Source organism: Musca vetustissima, unplaced genomic scaffold (genome assembly GCF_032173495.1).
Source record: "Musca vetustissima isolate MV318-11 ecotype Yass unplaced genomic scaffold, APGP_CSIRO_Mvet_v1 utg45714, whole genome shotgun sequence".
Classification (NCBI taxonomy): Eukaryota; Metazoa; Arthropoda; class Insecta; order Diptera; family Muscidae; genus Musca; species Musca vetustissima.
Window position 1 is genome coordinate 87,526 of NW_026889446.1, and position 20,888 is coordinate 108,413.

At 35.2% G+C, this 20,888-nt stretch overlaps 1 protein-coding gene across 1 annotated transcript; it reads right to left on the reverse strand.

The window, feature by feature from the left end:
- Positions 1-327: 327 nt before the first annotated feature.
- Positions 328-19,808, reverse strand: LOC133337162 (carboxypeptidase B). Its single transcript, XM_061545416.1, has 4 exons — positions 19,433-19,808; positions 19,123-19,317; positions 16,258-16,411; positions 328-1,090 (listed from the first exon to the last, which is right to left on the reverse strand). Exons 1-4 carry the CDS (start codon positions 19,806-19,808, stop codon positions 328-330), a joined length of 1,488 nt encoding a protein of 495 aa, XP_061401400.1.
- Positions 19,809-20,888: the final 1,080 nt, after the last annotated feature.

Here is a 20,888-nt window from a genome sequence, read left to right on the forward strand (position 1 = left end):
AAATAGAAACAATTTTTATATTACAATAAATTAATAGTATTTTTTTTATTAAATATAATATTTTTTTGTTTAAATTAAAATATAAATGTAATAATTTTTTAATTCATAAAATAACTTAAAATTTTAACTAAAAATAAAAAAAATAACCTTCTTGGTGGGGTTTTAATTTCCGTTTTGCTGAAACGCAAAATAGTTGTTGCCAAGGGGGCTAAAAGGGGTTTTTTGTTAAAAGTACACTGGCATTTGTTTAAAAATAATTTTAAATAAATTATAGGTATTGCCAAAAAATGAGAAACATAAATTAAAAATCCGCTATATGTACGCCGTTTATTGAATTGCCTGGGCCACTGTATCCACCACGGTATAACCTTCAATGGCAGTTTCCAAAATTTGTGATGGTGGCAGCACAAAACCATATTGTCCACGATCTCTCAACTCAATTGTGTAAACATATTTTGTACCCAAGGCGGCACGACTCCAATCATCCGAACCACCACCGGCAATACCCAACACTTCATGTGTCACCGAGGCACGATAAATCTGTCCGGTTTTCTTTTCAATACGCTGTACGGCAGTATTGGCAACACGTTGTAAAACACCAGCATCCTTTACTTTAACAGCCTTATAGGCCCAAGGGTACACCACCATTTGACCATAACTATGGAATGTCAAATATGATTCCAAATTATATTTCCGTTTACTCAAGAACTTAACAACAGCATCGGTTTCCAGCTCCGAATTTGGCGATTCACCACGATATGTGTCACTGCAGGGATTTGTCGATGAACCATAACCACTCCAGCCAATATCGAAGTTGCGATTCAAATCCACACCCAAACATTGCGACCGCTTGGCAGGGGCACGATTTTTACGCCACAAACGATTCACTTTACGACTGTAGACATAACCATCGGGATTCATGACTGGCATAACATACCAGGTCTTTTGGCGAATGTAATCGGGATGATCCTGCCATTTGGACATCAGTTGGTAGAGAATAAATGTAACAGTGGCCGGGCTAATCCATTCACGGGCATGTATGCCACCATCAATCCAAATTTTCTTGTATTCTTTGGGATTTTCCGAAATTCTGTAAATAAAAATGCGAACAAAAAGTGAAATCAAAATCACGAGAAGACGTAGAAGACAGCAACAACAACGTTTACATGATAAATTTAGTTTTTAGATATTTTATTTTTTTGTTTTGATTTGGGTTAAGATGATAATTATTACTTGCTTTTGTTTTTTTTCTGTTTGGTTTTAGTAGACAAACACTACAATGATTTTTAGTTCACACATATACACACACACAAAGCCACATTTAACTACTTTACTGCGGACAAAACAGATTTATTAAAAACCAGAATTGTTAGTAACAGATAATAATTTTGTTGTTGTTGTTGTTTTATTTGCCAAATTTAATTAGTCTAAATGTTAATTACAAATGTTTGTTGCCTTTTTGACACTTTTAGTATTTTGTTAAATTTATTTTCATTTTTTTTATTATTAGCACACATTTAAATACATAGCTACAAATGTAATTAATTTTAAACAAGATAACATTTTAATAGAGTATATATAGGAAATGAAAAGTAAATTTTGTTGTTTATTCCGATATTCATATTTTAAAATATGCCTAATAGTTAGATTGTATTTTGAAAAGTTAATATTTTCGTTGATATGTATAAGTGTCAGAATATATAAATTTGTAGTACTCGAATTATTTTTTCCATGTAAAAAGATTTTTACTGTCACTCTAAAGTTATTGAAGACAACTATAGAGAAAATTTTTGGATTTTCTTTGAATGTTGGTGGTTTTTGTATGGCACAGAAATTTTTTGTAGCTTTGATTTTCCTGTCTCGTTTGTCTCGTTATCCTATTGAAGCCATGTTCTCATATTAAGTCAAAATTCCAACAATCATCACATAAAAATATGTTAAACACCCGGTAGGTTATTTGCTCGTATATCGAAATAATTTGGAACATACATATGCGAATTGTATAGTAGCAATGCAGTGTCTGAAATAAACAAACAATGAAATGCTAAACTAGCCACATTCGAGTAAGTGAAGAGACAAGATTAACAGTAGCCAAACACACGGTTAAAAAACTAACAACCACCAAGTGAGAGGCGAGGCAAATTGTATATGTCAAAACAAAAGACTGTCGAATCGCGAATGATGTTTTTTTTTTGAAGGAAAACATTCGAGATAATAACAAAAAAGAGAATAAGAAATGAGCGAAAATTGTCGTAAAGTAGGACGAAGAAAGAAAATAGTTTTGATATTAATGAAACTTTTACATATTTTTGAAAAAAAGTGTCTTTCTCTCTATTAAAAGAGATTTTACTCGTATTCTAAGTGAGGTACATGGACAACACGATAAAAATAAAATAAGAATAGGATTATGAAAATATTCATTAAAAATAGTTTTTTTTTTGTATGAAGAACTATCGGATTCATCTGTAATAATTATCATAAATGGATCTCATTATGTCAAACACGTTTGCAGGAGACAGATCCATAAATATTTGAATTTCAGAAAATAAAACCGATTTTTGTATGACATACCCTTCAGTAAACGACTAAAAATTTGCCTCATTAAAATATCGAGTCGATTTAACGAAGTTCATCCCTCTCCCTCTCGCTGCTGAGCGAAGAGAGTAAATTATTTGTCATGAAATTTTCATATGGTAATATTTTTTCTTAACGCTAAACAAGTTTGTAGTTGGAGGAGAAAGTCCTTTTTGTAACTCGCCCACAATATTGTTTAAATGTCGATAACAAATATGGCGTATTCAATACGGATTGACGTACGATCATGTGTTGTGTTGTTTATTATTTCGTTAACATTTTCATGACGTAATTCTTCAGAAAATTCGTTGAGATTGCACCGATGTTTCTTAAATATTTATATGGCGATAATGATCGTGAATTTGGTACAAAAGCGACTATTGTGTCCCAGAACTATGATCTGATAATCTAAGATCGTCATGATACCGTGATATATGACACTTGACGATATTGCCTGAACTCCTGACCGTAAAAAATGTTTTCGTTGGATCCCGCATAATTTGATAATAGCTCAAAAGACGCATTACGATTGGGACAAGAAAATTTTGTACTTCAAAAAATGTATATAAAATCGTTACAAGTGACGAATCATAGATCTATGCGTATGATCCAGAAAACAAATCAGCGTCTTTGAAAACTTAGATGTAACGAAAGTTGGTCGTGAATAAAGCACATCGATAAATGTGCTTTATGGTCGCGAAATTTCAGCTTGAGCAATGTATGACGGTGTGTGACTGGTACGCCACAAATTGTTTGCCCAAAGTCTTCGGAGAAATATGCACCATGACAATGTGGCTCAAACTGGCGTCTTTTTAACCGACCAAAATTTGTAATTTATGGGACATCCGCCCTACAGCCATTACTTGGCACAAAATGACTTATTTTTCTTCCCGATCATGCAAAAAAAACATTTTCAACTATGTTCAACACCATACGAACCTACCCTTCCCAGATTTCTTACTGTGCGATTTCATATTAACTTTTTGATTTAGAGGTGTGAAAAGAGAAAAGGCTCGGAGAGTAAATGAGAAACCACCATATGAAATGACTTACTAAAAGAGAACGCAGAGAACGATCTTATTAATGAATGTAACCAATGGCACCAGATTTCATGCTTGCACAGCACTAAATTAATTATTTCTTTAAAGAAATCCCAAAATAAAATAACTTAATTTTAAGGGAACCCCACCCATTCTCGATTTTAATTTTCCAAGATTTTCAATGGGCTGGTAAATCAATACCAATGCTTGTTAAGGTTTGTAACTTTGCACATATATATTTGAAGAATTAAAAAAAAGAAAAATAATTTACAAAAAATTTTTGATATTGCTTTGTTTTTGTTTTTTTGTAATTAAAGAAAAGTCCTTATTTTTGATGGCGGGCATGATAACTCCTCACTGGAATCCGAAAATTCCAACGGTGTTAGAAAGAGTACATGTCTGGCTCTCGTATGAACTAGGTTTATTGACTTCGCTCTAAAATTAACAAAATGGTGGACCTTTAAAAATATATGTGGAAAATCGCCGATTTTTTTTTTTACCAAAAACCAAGTTAAAAAAGTAAAAAAATAATAAAAAAATTTGGAGAAAAACGCGTTTCAAGTTTGAGAAGCCCTTTAGCCGTCACCTGATGCTGACACAATAAATCGGCTATATCTTGAGTTCTTGAGATTTTCACTTGAAATTTTGTAGGGACATTTATTAATTAGTGTAGATTCGAATTATATCAACAAAATTTTTGACCCCGAGAATGGGGGGGTCCCCTTAAGCCAGGTATTCCTTATGGGGTTAAAAAACCTTTGCGAGTATTTTAAGAACCCAGAAAGACAAATTTACTATAGATGACGTTTTGGAGTTATGACGTGATGCATTTTTTGGTGATAACTCTAAAATATAGGATGCAAACGCTCAGGGTGCGCTCGCGAGTTATTCAAAATACGCTCATTACGTTTGGGCTCATTTTACGAATGAATTTATTGCGATAAATTTTTTACGAATGTTCGCACGCGCATAGCAAACAAGTGAGAGCACAACGATCGTTCGTTTTGTTTGGCGATTGACATTCTTTCTGACATTCATTTACGAATGAAAATGAACATTCGCGAGTGCTCGCAAAACAACAACAACAATAACAACAAACGTTCGTGAACTCAATAGTTGTTGGGCATGTGCTTTGTTATTCAACACATTTTTATGATATTTTTGTTTGTTTGTTTTTGTTTTTTAACAACGATCGCGAATATTCGTGAACATTTGTTTTTTGAGTTTTTCGCAACAAATGCGAATGAACGAATCAAAGAGGCTTGCAGGGAAATTATATCGTTCGTGAATATTTTGTACGACGCGAACATTCGTGAGATATTGCAAGTGTTTCTTCATTCATAGTAACTTTATCATTCGCGATAAATTGAAAACAATCGAATTTGAAAACAATTTTATTGTTCGCAGCACCCTAAAAAAGATTAACTACGTTAACCACTACAGGTTCGTATCCCATGTTAAAATATTAAAATTTCAGATTTAAATCTCTCTAACTTCCACAAGAATGATATAAATGAAACCAAACGACATTTATTTGGAAGATAATTTTATTTCATTTTTTGAATCTGAAATTTTAATACCTTAACATTGTGGTTAGGATAGTATATCTTTGTTTGAGCTATTTGAGGTTATTTTTGAGATAGCATGTCTTCAGTGAAATCAAATGAGGAATATTTATGTAAAACATATCCTCCTTCTATTTGAAGTTTTTGTGCATCTCTTTCATCCTTGAACCTTAAACTAAATACCACAATATTTGTTGACCTCCAAATATTCTAAAAAATCTCCATCATTGCATTTTGATATGATTCTCTAAGGCAAGAAATCTATATTCGCATATTTCTATACGATACTTACTTAGAAAATTATATATTTTTGGGATTTCGTAAAAATTGCAGATTATGAAGAATTTTCGGATTTGTCTAAAATATTAGCCATAAATATATTTAATTGTGCCTAACACATTAATCAAATATATTTGCGGGAGACAGATCCATATCCCCAAATTGGAAATTGAATTTTCAGTTTATAAAACCAGCATTTGTACCGATTTTAATCAATCGATTGAAAATATGCATAGCTTGCAAGCTTCCTGACAAAATAATTACCAGTGCCGATTTATTATTAGTACTGGTTCCACGGTTCACGGTAGAACCCGTTTGCTTATTCAAAAACTTTACTCATCGAAATATCGATTTTAGACGCGAAGTGTCTGAATCAAATCCGTTTGGAATCGATTTAGCCATGTCGGTCAGTTCGTCTCCTTGTCTGGTTGGTGAACTTTTCTATCGATCTCTCCATATTTAAATACTTTTTCTAAACTCAGATCAATTTGGAAGATGGAGGAGAAAAATGAGACCACAATTTGGTCAAAATGTAAAATAAAACCAAAATTTGTGTTTCCGATTTGATACGAAGACTATTATATACATATATTTCTCGTCTAGGTAATACCAAGTGTTACCGGGTGCCAGCTGACATTCCCATAGGAAAGTTTGACATTTTCTAGTATAAAAGCAACAAAATGGGATTCATTCTTGAATATATTTTTGGAACAACTTGGATTATAGAAATGATTAAAATTTGTTATTATACTCAATCGATTTTTCTCAACATAAAAATATGAATTTAAAACATAAATACTGGAGAGAAATTGTGGCGTATACGTTGTGCCAGTAGTTATACGCACTGGGGGACTCTGATTATTAAATGAGGGGGTTTCGTTTATTCACTTGATTAATTTTGCCTGAAATGTATGTTTTTGTTTCCCTATCATAATACATTTTTGATTTTTCTAAGTGTCTAAATAATATATTCTGTATTTTGCATAATGGTCCCGAGCTTCTTTGTCAAAAACGTCATGTGGCCACTACAGCTTGGTGGAAAATCCAAAGAAAAAACAGAATGAAAATATAAATGCTGAGTGAGAAGGAGAATGTGAAAAGAAAGAAGGCGGACATTTTATCGGGGAATCTTCGATTCTGAGCACAGCGGCTGCAGATAGAAGGTGGGAGGCTATGGAATCCCTTACCCTAGAAAATGAACCAGACTTTGTATGGTTTTAGATCCAAAAATTTGAAAGAAGTCTCAATGAATTGAGTTTCAAAACTAATGTGGATTTTGTTGTTCCTAATATATGGTTGGGCGAAAATAAATGGATTATATTTTCGGCAGATAGCTGTACTAATAGATTTCCCGAAAGTATCGATCTAACAATTTCATATTTATGCTCGTTGAAAGGGTGACATTTCGCAGTAAAAAAATTATTTTGCTGTTTTTTGTTTGGTGCATTCAGTTGTGAATTACATGGGTGTTAAAAATGGAAGTGAACGAAGAGACAATTCGGTATATTTTACAGTTTTTCTTTGACAAAGGCGAAAATGCAAGCCAGGCGGCGAAATTTGTGAATGGTTTTTATGGTTCTGATACTGTAACAGTCAATTAAAATCTAACATAAAACGGGTTTAAACCATTTACAATTGACCAGAAACGGCCAGAATTGACCAACAGGAGAGGTGTCGTCTTCCACCAGGACAACGGTAGGCCACACACATCTACAGTAACTCGACAGAAACTTCGGGAGCTTGGTTGGAAGATTATTTTGTTTTATTAGGAAATTAAATATTTTACCGTGAGTCGGTGACTTTGTAATTAAACTTTTTAAGGACGTGTTTCATAACCATATCTGGGTTACCACGGATTACTTTTTTTTTCCTAACATTGGTTTAATTCATAATCTCTTCACTTGATTTACTATGATTTACGCGTCGTACATCTTAGCAATCTCAAGCCATTGTTTTCATATCAAACAAGTGCAAATATGCGTACAGTGGCATTGCAAAATGTCATAATAGTATGACAAAATTCTATTTGTATATTAATTAACATATTTTAACATTGAATTTTGTCAAATACATACTAAGTTTTTCAGTCACATAAAACGATTACAAAATAAATAATTAGCAGAGGCAACAACAAACGAAGGCATAACATAAAATGCAAATACATATATTTTTACAAATACAACTAAAAGATCAATAAATCAAAACAATTTTTTTCAATACGTATTTGTTCTTCGGATTTGATCTTGAACTCTAAACGTCGACAACGAACACAATGGTATTGAGTGAGGTCAGTTATGTGATGAACCCCTACAAGCGAATTGAAATAATTACAAAAAGTACAAAAAAAAACAAAGTAATGACACCAGCCAGACAAACAGTCAGACAATTGTTTTACTTTACAATTATAATGGAAAAATGTTTTTGTTGATATTTTGCAATAACAAATTGAAGAGATAAAAACTTCATTTTTTATTATTGTAAAAAGGGAAGGGAGATAACTAACATGATCATACAAAAATATTTTTATGAAAGAAATTTAATATAGAAATGATATTGATAAATGGGAAACTTTCGATAATATTCGCCGAAACTGAAGCCAACTTTGAATTATAATTCATATTGTGCTTCCAGGTCATACACGTATTATAAGGACACTCTATCCTGTTTATTTTACTATAGTAGTTCGATTTGTCCCTTGCATCAAAATGGTTCAATTCCAGCGATTATTATCTTATGACTTCGATTTATTTTTTTTATTTTATTTATTTCTGATATATTTAAATTTTCATATTTTTATCAATTAAGCCTTTTTGTTATTATCTCAACACCAGATTCTCTCTCTCTTCGCAATAATTACTCTTATTATATTCGAATTTCAAAATTTTCTATTAAAAAATTTTCTATTAAACATGCGAATCTGAGCATTGCAAATAAAAAACCGTGTTTGAAATCAAGGTTTAACTGGATGAACTGAAATAGAATTTATAATTATTTTTTGTTGTTGTTTTTGTTAAAAATAATAGCAACAAGAACATCATCATTATCGTCACATATTATACAAAAAACGTGTGTGTAAAATAATTGAAATTGAAAGCTTAAGCAACGAAGAAATTGATAACACACGAAATTAATGAATGACTGTGAAATTTGCTTATAAATTATATATTTATATGTAAATGTTGCAAAAACAAAAATAAAACAAATTGCGATAAGAGATCAACAAACTTTGTAGAACAAAATAAAAAACGAAACTTTTTATATATTTTGAAAAAAATCGATTGCGAATAAAAAATGTTTGCGATTTCCGAGAAGGGAAAACGATGTTTTCATATCGGAAAATTTGTCTATCATTAAATAATAAACCCTATGCAACAAAATCGTGGGAGGCCGTTTAGAGTATATTAAGTCATAAGTCAAGTTTTGAGTAATGATGGCATGATGATTTTGCTCTCTGTTATCTCTAATGTTTGGAAGACGCGTGCTAAAATTCGACAAATGTCGGATGATTAGGTCGCATTATGAGTGAATTAAATAGATTAAACAAACTTTCACGCTTAAATAAAATTGAAAAAAGTGAAAGAGGTAGAAATACAGAGATGCTTAGAGTACGTGGGTGACTACCTTGCGGACTTACCCCACGGTAAACACCACTTAATACAAAGCGACCCCACACCATAATTCAAGTACCAATCGATCACACGTATTTGGCCGTGATCAACTCCTGGGATGAGGAGCGGAGCCCATCTAAAACTCCTGTGCTGCCGAAACCTTCTGTCATGTTCATAGCCGAAGCTATTACCAATAGAACCCCAAACAGTTTGAGACTGGTCACCACAGGTACAAATACAGTTGAAGCAAAAACTGAACATTTTTGGGCAGTATTACCCAAAATTCAACCATGAAGGATTTTCACCCAATTTATTCACATGACCAGTTATCGGAACTCTTGAATGCTATAAGCATGTGGTATAAATACAGTTGAAGCAAAAACTGAACATTTTTGGACAGTATTACTAAAATTCAACCAACAAAGATTCCTACTCTATTTATTTACACGACCAACTACCGGAACTAACGAATTCTATAAACATTGTGGGCTTTTATATGGGGGCTACGACATGACAAAATTTTTGGTACGAAGATTTGATACGCAAATATAAAATAACTAACTGTAGTCAATTCGGATGAAAAATATCAAATAAATGCGGGTGATCCGAAATATAGAGCAACACTGATCACTTTGGTAAGAGGATTTTGTACCCAATGTAAATTCATATACTAATATACAGCCAATATGGTTTAGAAATGTGTCGAAACTCCCCAAAATATCGATCATATACCCCAACAGTTATTTTTACTTCAAATTTCAAAATGTCAACTCTATCGATTCACCTAAATTCAAATTTAGACCATTTAGTACACATTAGTAAGAATTTCCAAAACTTCCTACATAGCCCAATCCTATACCCCAACAATGATTCCAACTTCAAATTTGAGGATTCCAACACTAACACCCCAATTCCAGTTCTATCGGTTTAACCAAATCCAAATTGTACCAAATTTAGTACGCATTTGTACGAATTTCCAAAACTTCCAACATAGCCCAATTCTACACCCCAACAAAATTCAAATTGTACCGAATAGTACCCATAAGAATGAATTTTGCAAAACTACATCCATACCCCAATCTTACGCTCCAACAAAAATTTTATTTTCAAATTTCAATGTTCCAGCTCTATCGATTCACCCAAAAATTGTACCAATTATAGTATAATTTTCGTACACATAAGTGAAAATTTTCCAAATCTACGCACATATCCCAATCCTTCACTTCGACAATAATGTTAATTTCAAGTTTAAGGATTCCAGCTCCATCCATACCACCAAATTAAAATTGCACCAAATATAGTACCATATAGTACTTTTCGCATACATGAGTGCAAACTGTCAAAACAAACTATTTATATCGGCCCTACCTCTCAACCTTAATTCCCTGTTAAAATTTAAAGTTTTTTGCTCTATACATTCATATGCTACACAATTGTACCAAATTTACCAAAAAAACTTTGCTACATCTATTCTACACTCCATCAGTGACCCTCATTCCAAGTTCCAGAGTTCTAGCTCTACCGGTTCGTCAAATACTAATGGTACCATATTTAGTACCTTTCGTTCCGTTCTAGTACGAATTTCCAAAAGCTCTGCCGTATGTGACACATTTTAAATTACCGAATATTTGGGGGGAATTTCAGCCTCCTTGAAACAACGAAATCAAATCGGAAGGCATTCATCCAGTGTTTTAGGCGTTAGATCGATCCGAGGAGCGAATATCGATTTGGACTACTACCTTGTAGAAGCCAAGTTTCGCAATCGTCTTAATGAAGCAGTAAAAGTGCGATCTAACACAACGCGGAAACTCGACGTCTGGAGTTTCCGCGTTGTGTTGGAAACACAACAGGTAGCAGAAGCCTACTCCGCTCAACTTACCCACCTGCTTGACGAAAACACTCCTTGTCCCGATAATAATATGTAGACGCACAATGGCAAATAATTACCCACTCCCTATAAACTGCAGCAAAACAACACTTAGGTACCAAAGACTACCATCAAGAAACCCGTGGTACGGCCAGGAGTGTCGTAATGCTACTGATGTGAAAATCGCAGCGTATAGGGCAACCCTGCAGACAGTAGCAATGCGAGGGAGAATTATCGGGAGAAAAGAAGAGAGGAGAAAGGTATTTTCAGAAGAAAGAACAAGAAAAACGTGAGCGTGAGCAAATCGAGATGTACAGGAGACAGAATGAAGTCCGGAAATTTTACCAACGAATAAAACACCAAACCGAAGGCTTTGGTGCAGGCATGTCATTCTTTAGAGATGAAGAAGGAAACCTGGTGATAGATACTGACAGCATGTTGAGGATCTGCAAGGAGCATTTTGAAAAACTCCTGCCTGTGCAGATACAGACAGCATGTTGAGGATCTGCAAGGAGCATTTTGAAAAACTCCTGGCGGTGAAGATGATACCTCAGAACCAACAAGAGATGACGGTATGGATGGATTGTAAACCATCTAGCCAATATGAGGTCAGAGTAACAATCAATCGGCAGCCGATGCCGATGGATTACCAACCGAACTATGACCTAGCTGATTAGTACAATTTGGCTAGAGGAATGCATGCCCAATGATTGGAACCTAAGCATCCTGTGTCTCGTGCACAAAAAAAGGAGACAAGGCGATATGTGCCAATTACAGAAAATTAATCTCCTTCCCATCGCATATAAAGTGCTATCCAGCGTGCTGTGTGAACGACTGAATCCAATGGTCAATGACATTATTGGATCAAACTGGGACTGGCAGTAAATGGCGAGAAAACCAAGCTGATGGTATAAACGCGCAAGACGTCCAGTAGACTTGGACAAATTGTGAAACTTGAAAACTCCAGCTTCGAGGTAGTGAACTAATGCCATAAACAAAACTAATGACATCAATTTTGAAATTCGGAGAAGAATAGTGTTGGCCAACAGATGCTACTATGGTCTAAGTAAGCAGTTTGAAACACCACCTCCCGCCAGACCAAACTCATACTCTACAAGACGCTGATACTACCCGTACTGTTATATGGATGTGAAAGCATGGGTACTTGCGCAAGCAAATGAGGCAGCTCTTGGAGTGCTCGAGAGATAAATTCTCCGAATGATCTATGGACCGATTTGACGGTGAATATCGCCGTCGAATGAACCATGCTGTACCATCGGCATTGTCAGACGTGTCGAGCTGCAACGACTTCGTTGGTTAGGTCTTGTTGTGAGAATGAATGAGGATGCCCCATCACAAAAGGCATATAAAATGGAGTCAACTGATGGTTCACTCAGATGGGGATGGCCACGAATTAGATGAAAAAATCAAGTGGAAGAGAACCTTTCCGAACATGGTATTTTAAATTGGAAAAGCTGCTTACAAGACCGACACGCTTGGAAATCTTTTTTAAGCTCGACTTATGGAACAAATGTTCTGTCATAAGCCAGATAAGTAAGTATCATAAGGTGGACCGACATATCCCATTTTCAATACTAAACATCTTATGAATTGTATATAAGAAAATTCCAAAGCTTCAAAAGAGGTTATGTCCAAATATCAAAGGTTCATATTTGGAAATTTTATGTGAAAAATTGTGTACCGATCTAGAACTCGGAATACGAACGAGACTTTTATGTGGATGTATGTATGCACATGGATTTATATTGATATTTTTGCATATATTTCCAATTCTATGGGTATCCTACTTCCAATACCAAACATTATAGGAATTGTAGACAAATTTCAAAGCTCTATCTTAAATTTTGCGACTTAACGATGACAGATAACCATAATGAATTTTATTTTTATAATTGGGGTCTTCGGTGAATATTTTGAGGTATTGCGATTTGAATAAACATTTTAATACATATCCCATATTTCATTATTACCACATGAAAAATAATTTAACCAATTAAAAACTTTAATATCATATCACATTCCAACAAAACCATCCCGAGAATGACATTAATGTTCAACAAATTTCATTGCCGACTTTTCCTGATTAAACTGAAACTGAAACTAAAAACCCAAACAGAAACATTTATATCCCTCTAATCCATCTGTAATACAATTGAATTGGAAAACTACAAAAAATTTGTATAATTTTGCTGGTTGTTATATCCGCAAGTTTTTAAACTAGGAAATGTTTTGGGCGATGATAACCAACACGAAAATGCACACAGATACACACTCACACGCGAAAAATTGTATAAATGTTGTTGATAGTCAGTTTTCCATAGTAGTATCATATTTGACGATGGATTTGATGGTTGTACGGATGGCCTCCTGGTACCTCCCACAAACATTGAAAACCAGCTGATGGAATTCTGAAAAAAATGTGGTTGCAACCAAAATGCAAACAATATTTTTTTTTGCTGCTGTTGTTGTTATTGTCGTTTTTTTGCCATATAAGTTGACTGAGTGTGTGTTTTATCATCATCAAAACATCAACAGCGTCATGAGTGTAATAACAACACGCCATAAGTGTGTCTGGATTGCAGAGGCGTAGTTAAAGTGGTTACTTCGCTGTGTGTACTTGACATAGACTTTGAAATGGTAAATTAGAGTGGAGAAAAAATTTCAGTTGAGGACTTTTGGGGTAAACATGTGTACATTAAATTACATTTGCAACACCTCGAAATATTTACCGGAGACCCCATAAAGTACCGTCAGACATCCTAACTCAAATTTCTTTAAGTTGGACCACATGTTAAGGCTTTGGAAATACGCACTAGAACGTTACGAAAAGTACTAAGTGTGGTACTATTTATATTGGGCCAACAGGTGAAGCTAGAACTCTGATTGAGGGTTACTGATGGAGTGTAGGATAGATGTACCAAAGGGTTTTTGGACATTTGAACTATAAGTATCCGAAAAGTACTAAAATGTACGGAATTTGTTACAATCTCGTAGCATGTGAATGGATAGAGCCAAAAACTTGAAATTTGGAATACAAATTAAAGTTGAGAAGTAGGGTCGATAATCATGTGGTTCTGGAAGTGAAAATTATGTATATGAATTGTACTAAATTTTGTACAATTTGAATTTGGAGGAACGGATGGAGTTGGCATCCTGAATTTTGAAATTAATATTACCGTCGGAGTGTAGGATTGGGATATGTATGTAGTTTTGGAAATTGTACGAAAAGTACTAAATCGTACTATATTTGATGTAATTTGTAATTAGAATTTGGAGTCAATGTTGGGGTGTAAGATTGGGATATGTAGGACGTTTTGGTAATTTTTACTAATGTGCATAAATTGTATCAAATGTGGATTTGGCCGAAACGATAGAGCTGGAATGTTGACAATGTTTTTATGTTGGTAATGTTTTTAGGGTAGCCCCCATTTAAGGGTACCTCCGGAATTTCGATATTTTGGGGAGCTTGGGCATGTTTTTCATATAAATTGGCTGTAATTTGGTATTTTGGGTTCTCTTTGGGTAGCAAATCTGCATACCAAAAATGATCAAATTTGGTCTAATTTTTAGGATAGCCCCCATATAACGGCGCCCTTGAAATTTCAAGGTATTTTTGGGAAAATGGCAAATTGTTTAACCGAATTTGCTGAAATTTGATATGTTGGATCCTAATTTGGCCGAATATCCCCCTACCAAACATTTTCAATATCGCTCCAATTTTGGTATTTTTAGGGGCTTGAGCACGTTTTTCAACGAAATAGGTTGGAATTTTGGGTTCATCATGGGGTGGCAAATCTTCCATCCAAAAATGATCACTATTGGTCTACTTTTTGGGGTAGCCCATATATATACACTACCTTCTGAATTTCGATATTTCGGGGGGCTTGGACACGTTTCTCAACCAAACTGGCTGTTATTCAATATTTTGGATCCTCATTGATTAACAAACCATCCTACAAAAAAATTATTAATATTGATCCACTTTTAGATTAGGCCCCATATAATGCCAACCTCCGAATTTCGGGGTGCTTGGACGCGTTTTTCAACCAAAGTGGGTTTTAACTAAGTATTTTGGTTTTCGTTGAGAAGGATATGTCCATACCAACAATTATTAAAATGGATCTAATTTTTACGGTAGGTCGGGTGAGCTCCCATTTAAGGATACCTCTGCAATTTCGTAAAATTAAGGGATTACGGATTTTCAACAGAATTGTCTGTAATTTGGTATTTTTTTTGTATATTCATGAGATAGAAACCTCCCAAACCAAAAATTATGAATATTGATGGAATATTCGGAGTAGGCCTCATATAACCTATTCCTCAATATTCAGTATTTTGAGCAAAATTTCCCAATGAATTGGATATTTTGGATTCTCAGAAAGCCTCCATACGAAAAATATTATCAGTATTGCGTCAAGTTTTGAGGTAAATTATATACATCGGTTACCCTTTATTATTCGATATTGGACCTACTTTTATTCTTTTTGGGTTCTCAATTTATTTCTCATTGGGTAGAACAATACCAAAAATATTGTCAATATTGAGTCAAATTTTGGGGGTAGATCACATATATCGGTGCCCTTCATTACTAGATATTTACCCTTCATTACTAGATATTTACCCTTCATTACTAGATATTTTAAGGAGTTTGAGCACTTTTTTTCCACCGAATTGGTCCTAATTTGATTTTGATTTGATTTGGGTTCTCATTGCTTTTCAACATATAAGTTCTGATCGATTTTAGGTATTTTGAATGTTCAATTCAGGATGACGAACTTAACGATTTTTTTTATACATTTCTCATTTAGGTAGTTTGTAAATTATCTAAACTGGCTCAAGTTTCCGTCATAAGCCACATACAACCCATACTTTTTTTTTTGCATAATTCTTGTTAATTGTCTTCTCCGTGTTTTCAAGTGTTCGACGGGAATTTATGTACGCTCCTCTTTCTCATTATCAAACAGAATTTTTTATATATAAAAATCACACACATACCTACACACAATGTTAAAATGACAATTAAATAATTTCTCAATTAGATGATAATGTTAAATGTTTGTTTTGTTGTTGGTGTGTTTTTTTTTGTTTTGCTTTTGTGTTTCCAAAGGGAGTGGGTGGTCGCCTCAGAGTGCTTTGTTTGTTATCTCTATTATTATTTTTTGGGGTGCAATTCATTTAAAGTGCCAATAATGTGTTATATATATGTGAAATGAACATGCTTCTTTAAGTGAATTCAATAAAGATATTTGTTTTGAGATTTTTTTCATTGTTTTTTCCTTTGATAGACAGATAGACTGACTCACCTCAAAACCTTCAAATCTCTGCCCTCCGCTGTCTTGCCAATTGTATAGAGCCGGCAAATATTGGGAAACTTTCCACGTATCTCACGCATGAATGCATAAATGGTATCCAAATCATGATAGTCCTTCCAGTGAATACCACTGCGAGCGGCTTTTTCTGAAAATAAAAAAGAGAATATTGATTTGTTAAAAACAGAAAATTTTTAAAGTTAAAAATAGATGTTTTGTTGCAAATGAAGTGGGTAAATTTCCAGGAAGGACCGTGCCAGTTACTATGTTATTGTTTAGGTAGTGTAGGTATTTGGTTGTGAATGTTTACATATTTAACATTTTGAAATAACAGACAATGTGACCTACATACATATTGTTTATCAAAAAGCTTCTTTGTGTGGGCGATACAACAAGTTTCAAGTGTAATTGCTTTTGACAGGTATTGGGTGGTACCATTACATGAGAGCCACATTTCGAAGAAGGACTTTCAAAATATAGCATTATTTTTGTGAGGGTGTGCAAGGCAAAAATTTATGAAAAATATTTTTTTGAAGGTAGTCCGAGGCTTAGATTTATTAAAAATATTTTTTCTAGGCTAGTCCAAGGCGCAGATTTATTAGAAAATATTTTTGTAGCCGAGTTCAAGACGTGGATTTATTAAAATTATTTTTGTAGCCAAGTCCAAGGGGATGATAGATACCATCCCCTACCCTCCCCGTGGTGCCATCTGGGGTAGCTATTTTCATCACCCGATGAAATGGTGAGCTAATAGTGCCGCGAGTTCACCCATAAGAAGTATAAACAAAATGGCTTGAGTCGTCGGGTTAGTTGCCCACACTTGAAAAATCGAACCTACTATGAAAAAGCAAAGAAAAAGAAAACCAAACCCACCTAATGTTGACGACCACCACAAACGTATAAAGGACCATGATCTGCGAATCTGCACTGTGGCGGACGTACTCAAGCAGTACAATGATAATAATATAGAAGCACAGTGGCAGAAAATTGCCCACTCCCTACAAACTGCAGCAAAAGCAACAATTGGGTACCAAAGACCACCATCAAGAAATCCGTGGTACGATCGTAATGCTACTGATATGAAATACACAGCGTATAGAGCAAGGGGAGAAAAGGAGAGAGGAGAAACGTATTTTCAGAAAGAACAAGAAAAACGTAAGCGTGAGCAAATCGAGATGTACAGGAGTCAAAATGAAGTCCGAAAATTCTATCAACGGGTAAAACAACAGACCGAAGGCTTTGGTGCAGGCACATCCTTCTGTAGAGATGAAGAAGGAAACCTGGTGACATATACAGACAGCGTGCTGAGGATCTGGAAGGAGCATTTTGAAAACCTTCTGGAATCAAATAGTAGCGGTGAAGAGGATAACCCAGAACCAATAATTGATGACGGACCACCTAGCCAAGATGAAGTCAGAATAGAAATCAATCGGCTGAAGAATAATAAAGCAGCAGGTGCCGATGCGTTACAAGCCGAACTATTCAAGACTGGTCAGATGACCTTATTGGACCAAACCAATGCTGCTTCATACCTGGAAAATCCACCATTGACCAGATTTTCACTCTGCGCCAAATGCTGGAAAACCCCATGAAAAACACATCGACACATTCCACCTATTCGTCGACTATAAAGCCGCATTTGACAGGCCTACCCAATCAGAGGTGTATAAAGCCATGTCTGCGTTTGGCATTCCTGCAAAATTAATACGACTATGCAGGATAACTTTAACTGGCACAAGATTAGCAGTTAAATTCGGAAAGGACCTCTCGGAGCCATTTAATACCAAACGAGGATTTAGACAATGTGTCAGTTTGTCGTGTGACCTTTTAACATCCTGCTGGAAAAGGTCATACGAGAGGCAAAAGTGAAAAGGAATGTCACTCTGTACACCAAACAACACATGTTACTCGCCTACGCCGATGACATCGACATAATGGGTCCAACACTGAGAGCGGTAACAGTCACCTTTGAACAAATTGAGAAGGAGTCTACCAAAGTGGGTCTGGCAGTAAACGGCGAGAAGACCAAGCTGATGGTATCAACGCGCAATACGTCCAGTAGACTCGGACCAACTGTGAAACTTGAGAACTACTGCTTCGAAGTAGTCAAAGATTTTATAGACCTTTGTACCGCCATAAACAAAACGAATGACATCAGTTTTGAAATTTGGAGAAGGTTAGTGATGGCCAACAGATGCTACTATGGTCTGAGCAAACAACTCAAAAGCAAGGCCACCTCCCGCCAGTCCAAACTCACACTCTACAAGACGCTGATACAACCCGTGCTTTTATATGGATCTGAAGCATGGGTACTTGCTCAAGCAGATGAGGCAGCTCTTGGAGTGTTTCAGAGAAAAATTCTCCGAAAGATCTATGGGCCGATCTGCGTTGACGGCTATTCTCGGACATCGACATTGTTAGACGTATTGAGTTGCAGCGACTACGTTGGTCATGCTGTGAGAATGGATGAAGATGCCCCAGCCCAGAAGGCATTTAAAAGCGAACCAGCTGATGGTTCACGCAGAAGGGGAAGGCCACGAATAAGATGGAAAGACCAAGTGGAAGACAAAATTGCCGGATATGGTCTTTCAAATTGGAAAAAATGCGCAAAAGACCGACGCGCCTGGAAATCTTTTTTAAGCTCGGCTTATGAAATGAAAGTTCTGTCACAAGCCAGCTAAGTTAGTAAATAAGTCCAAGGCGTGGATTTTTTAAAAATATTTTTTGTAGCCAAGTCCAAGGTGTGAATTTATTAAAAATATTTTTTGTAGCCAAGTCCAAGGTGTGGATTTATTAAAATATTTTTTGTAGCCATGTCCAAGGTGTGGATTTATTAAAACTAATTTTTCTGTTACTTACTTGTCCTCTGACCCATTTCACTTTGTGTCATATTCACACCAACGGCAGCTTCTTCATCAATCAATTCCTGGATATTTGTATTCAATACCTCAGTCATTATATTTTGATTTTCCAAAAAGGCGCGGGCTTCCTTAAGATGGTGCTTTTCAATGGAGACATCTAAGAATTTTGAGTTTTCTTTCCATACGGTGCCGCCTAAACATCAAAGCATAAGAGAGAAGAAAAAAAGTCGTAAGAAAAAAAATTAATTTCCATTTCATATCTTAAGGGAAACTAAAAAAACACACATATTTTCATTATTTCAACCTACCATATTTACTCTCGAGAATATCAGCCAATGGTGCCGAGTTTTGACGACTCATAGATTCGGATATATTATAAATACGCCATAGCTGTGCCTCATCATAACGTATCGGCAACTCATTCACATCCAAGACACCATCATCTTCGGCGGCAGCATCTTCTTTTCTTGCCTCCTCCTTGATGACAGCTTTTTGCGTCGCATCATTTATTTCCCTTTCGATGAGCATTTTATTTCCGGTTCGTATATTTCTATCGGCAACCGGTATCATTTTGCTAACATCGAAAGTCGTCGTCGATGCATTTGAAGAAGGTGTTAAAATTGCCAGCAATGCCGTTGCAGCTACCAATAACACGCTGACATTCCATCGTCTAACTTTAATCATTTTGTTGCTGTTGCTTCGGAACTTAAATTAAGTTTACTTTGAGGTTTAGGGGAATGGAAAAGGAAGGCCCAAAATATAGGGAATTTTTGCAATATGGTGTGGAGGTGTCGATATAATCTGTAATAAATTGGAAAACATGTAAAGATTAGTAAACTTGTGGTTAGTTTGAGGTGTAATAAAAAAGGACAGGCCTTAAGCTTCGCAGGGCACATGTAATTGTATTTTTTTTTTGTAAAAATCAATAAACCCGCCGACACCACACCGACCGACCTTGCAGCCAAAAGCTGTGTTCCATTATAAAACGTTTTTTTTTTGTTTTCACATCCTTTGCTGATAAATATGTCACGCTGTATTTATTTCCCAGTATTTATTGGCGTTAAATGCAAATCAGTTTTATTTATGGAACATGGTTGCGTTGAGGGTATGTGGGGGAAAGGTGCAGACAGTTATCAACAATCCATACATGCACATAGGCATGTGTAACAAATTTAAATTAATCCCAATGGGTTAGGTGTAAACACATCGTTGGAGTTTTTAAATGGTGGGTTCGTCGAAAGGAATATGCAGGCTTTTTAAATATGTAAAAATATCTACAAGGCTTAGATTTATTAAAAATGTTTTTTAAAGGACACCCAAGGCGTAGATTTATTAAAAATAGTTATACCCTACATAACTATGTTGTCAGGGTATTATAGCAGCCCCAAGAGTTTTTAACGCAGCGAAATATTGGTCCGTCCGTCTGTCCATTATAATTTGTAAACACGATACAGGCCACAATTATGGACCAATCTTCACGAAATGCATGCCGGATGGGTTCTGCCCAATGAAGACCCCTATTGTTTTTGTTAAAGATCGGTTAATATGTAGAGGATGAAATGGACAAAAACTTTATTTTTGTCTGATTTTCTGGTCGCTCCAGATTTCGCAGTAATTGCCCAAACATTTCGAATTTTCATATGGAGAAGGGGATTGGGCCAAAGAATAAACATGCCTGTTTTGATAAAGATCGGTCAATATTTAGCGGGTCAAATGGACCCTGATTTTTGTGAGAAAAAGGACAACATTTGTATTCTATGACGT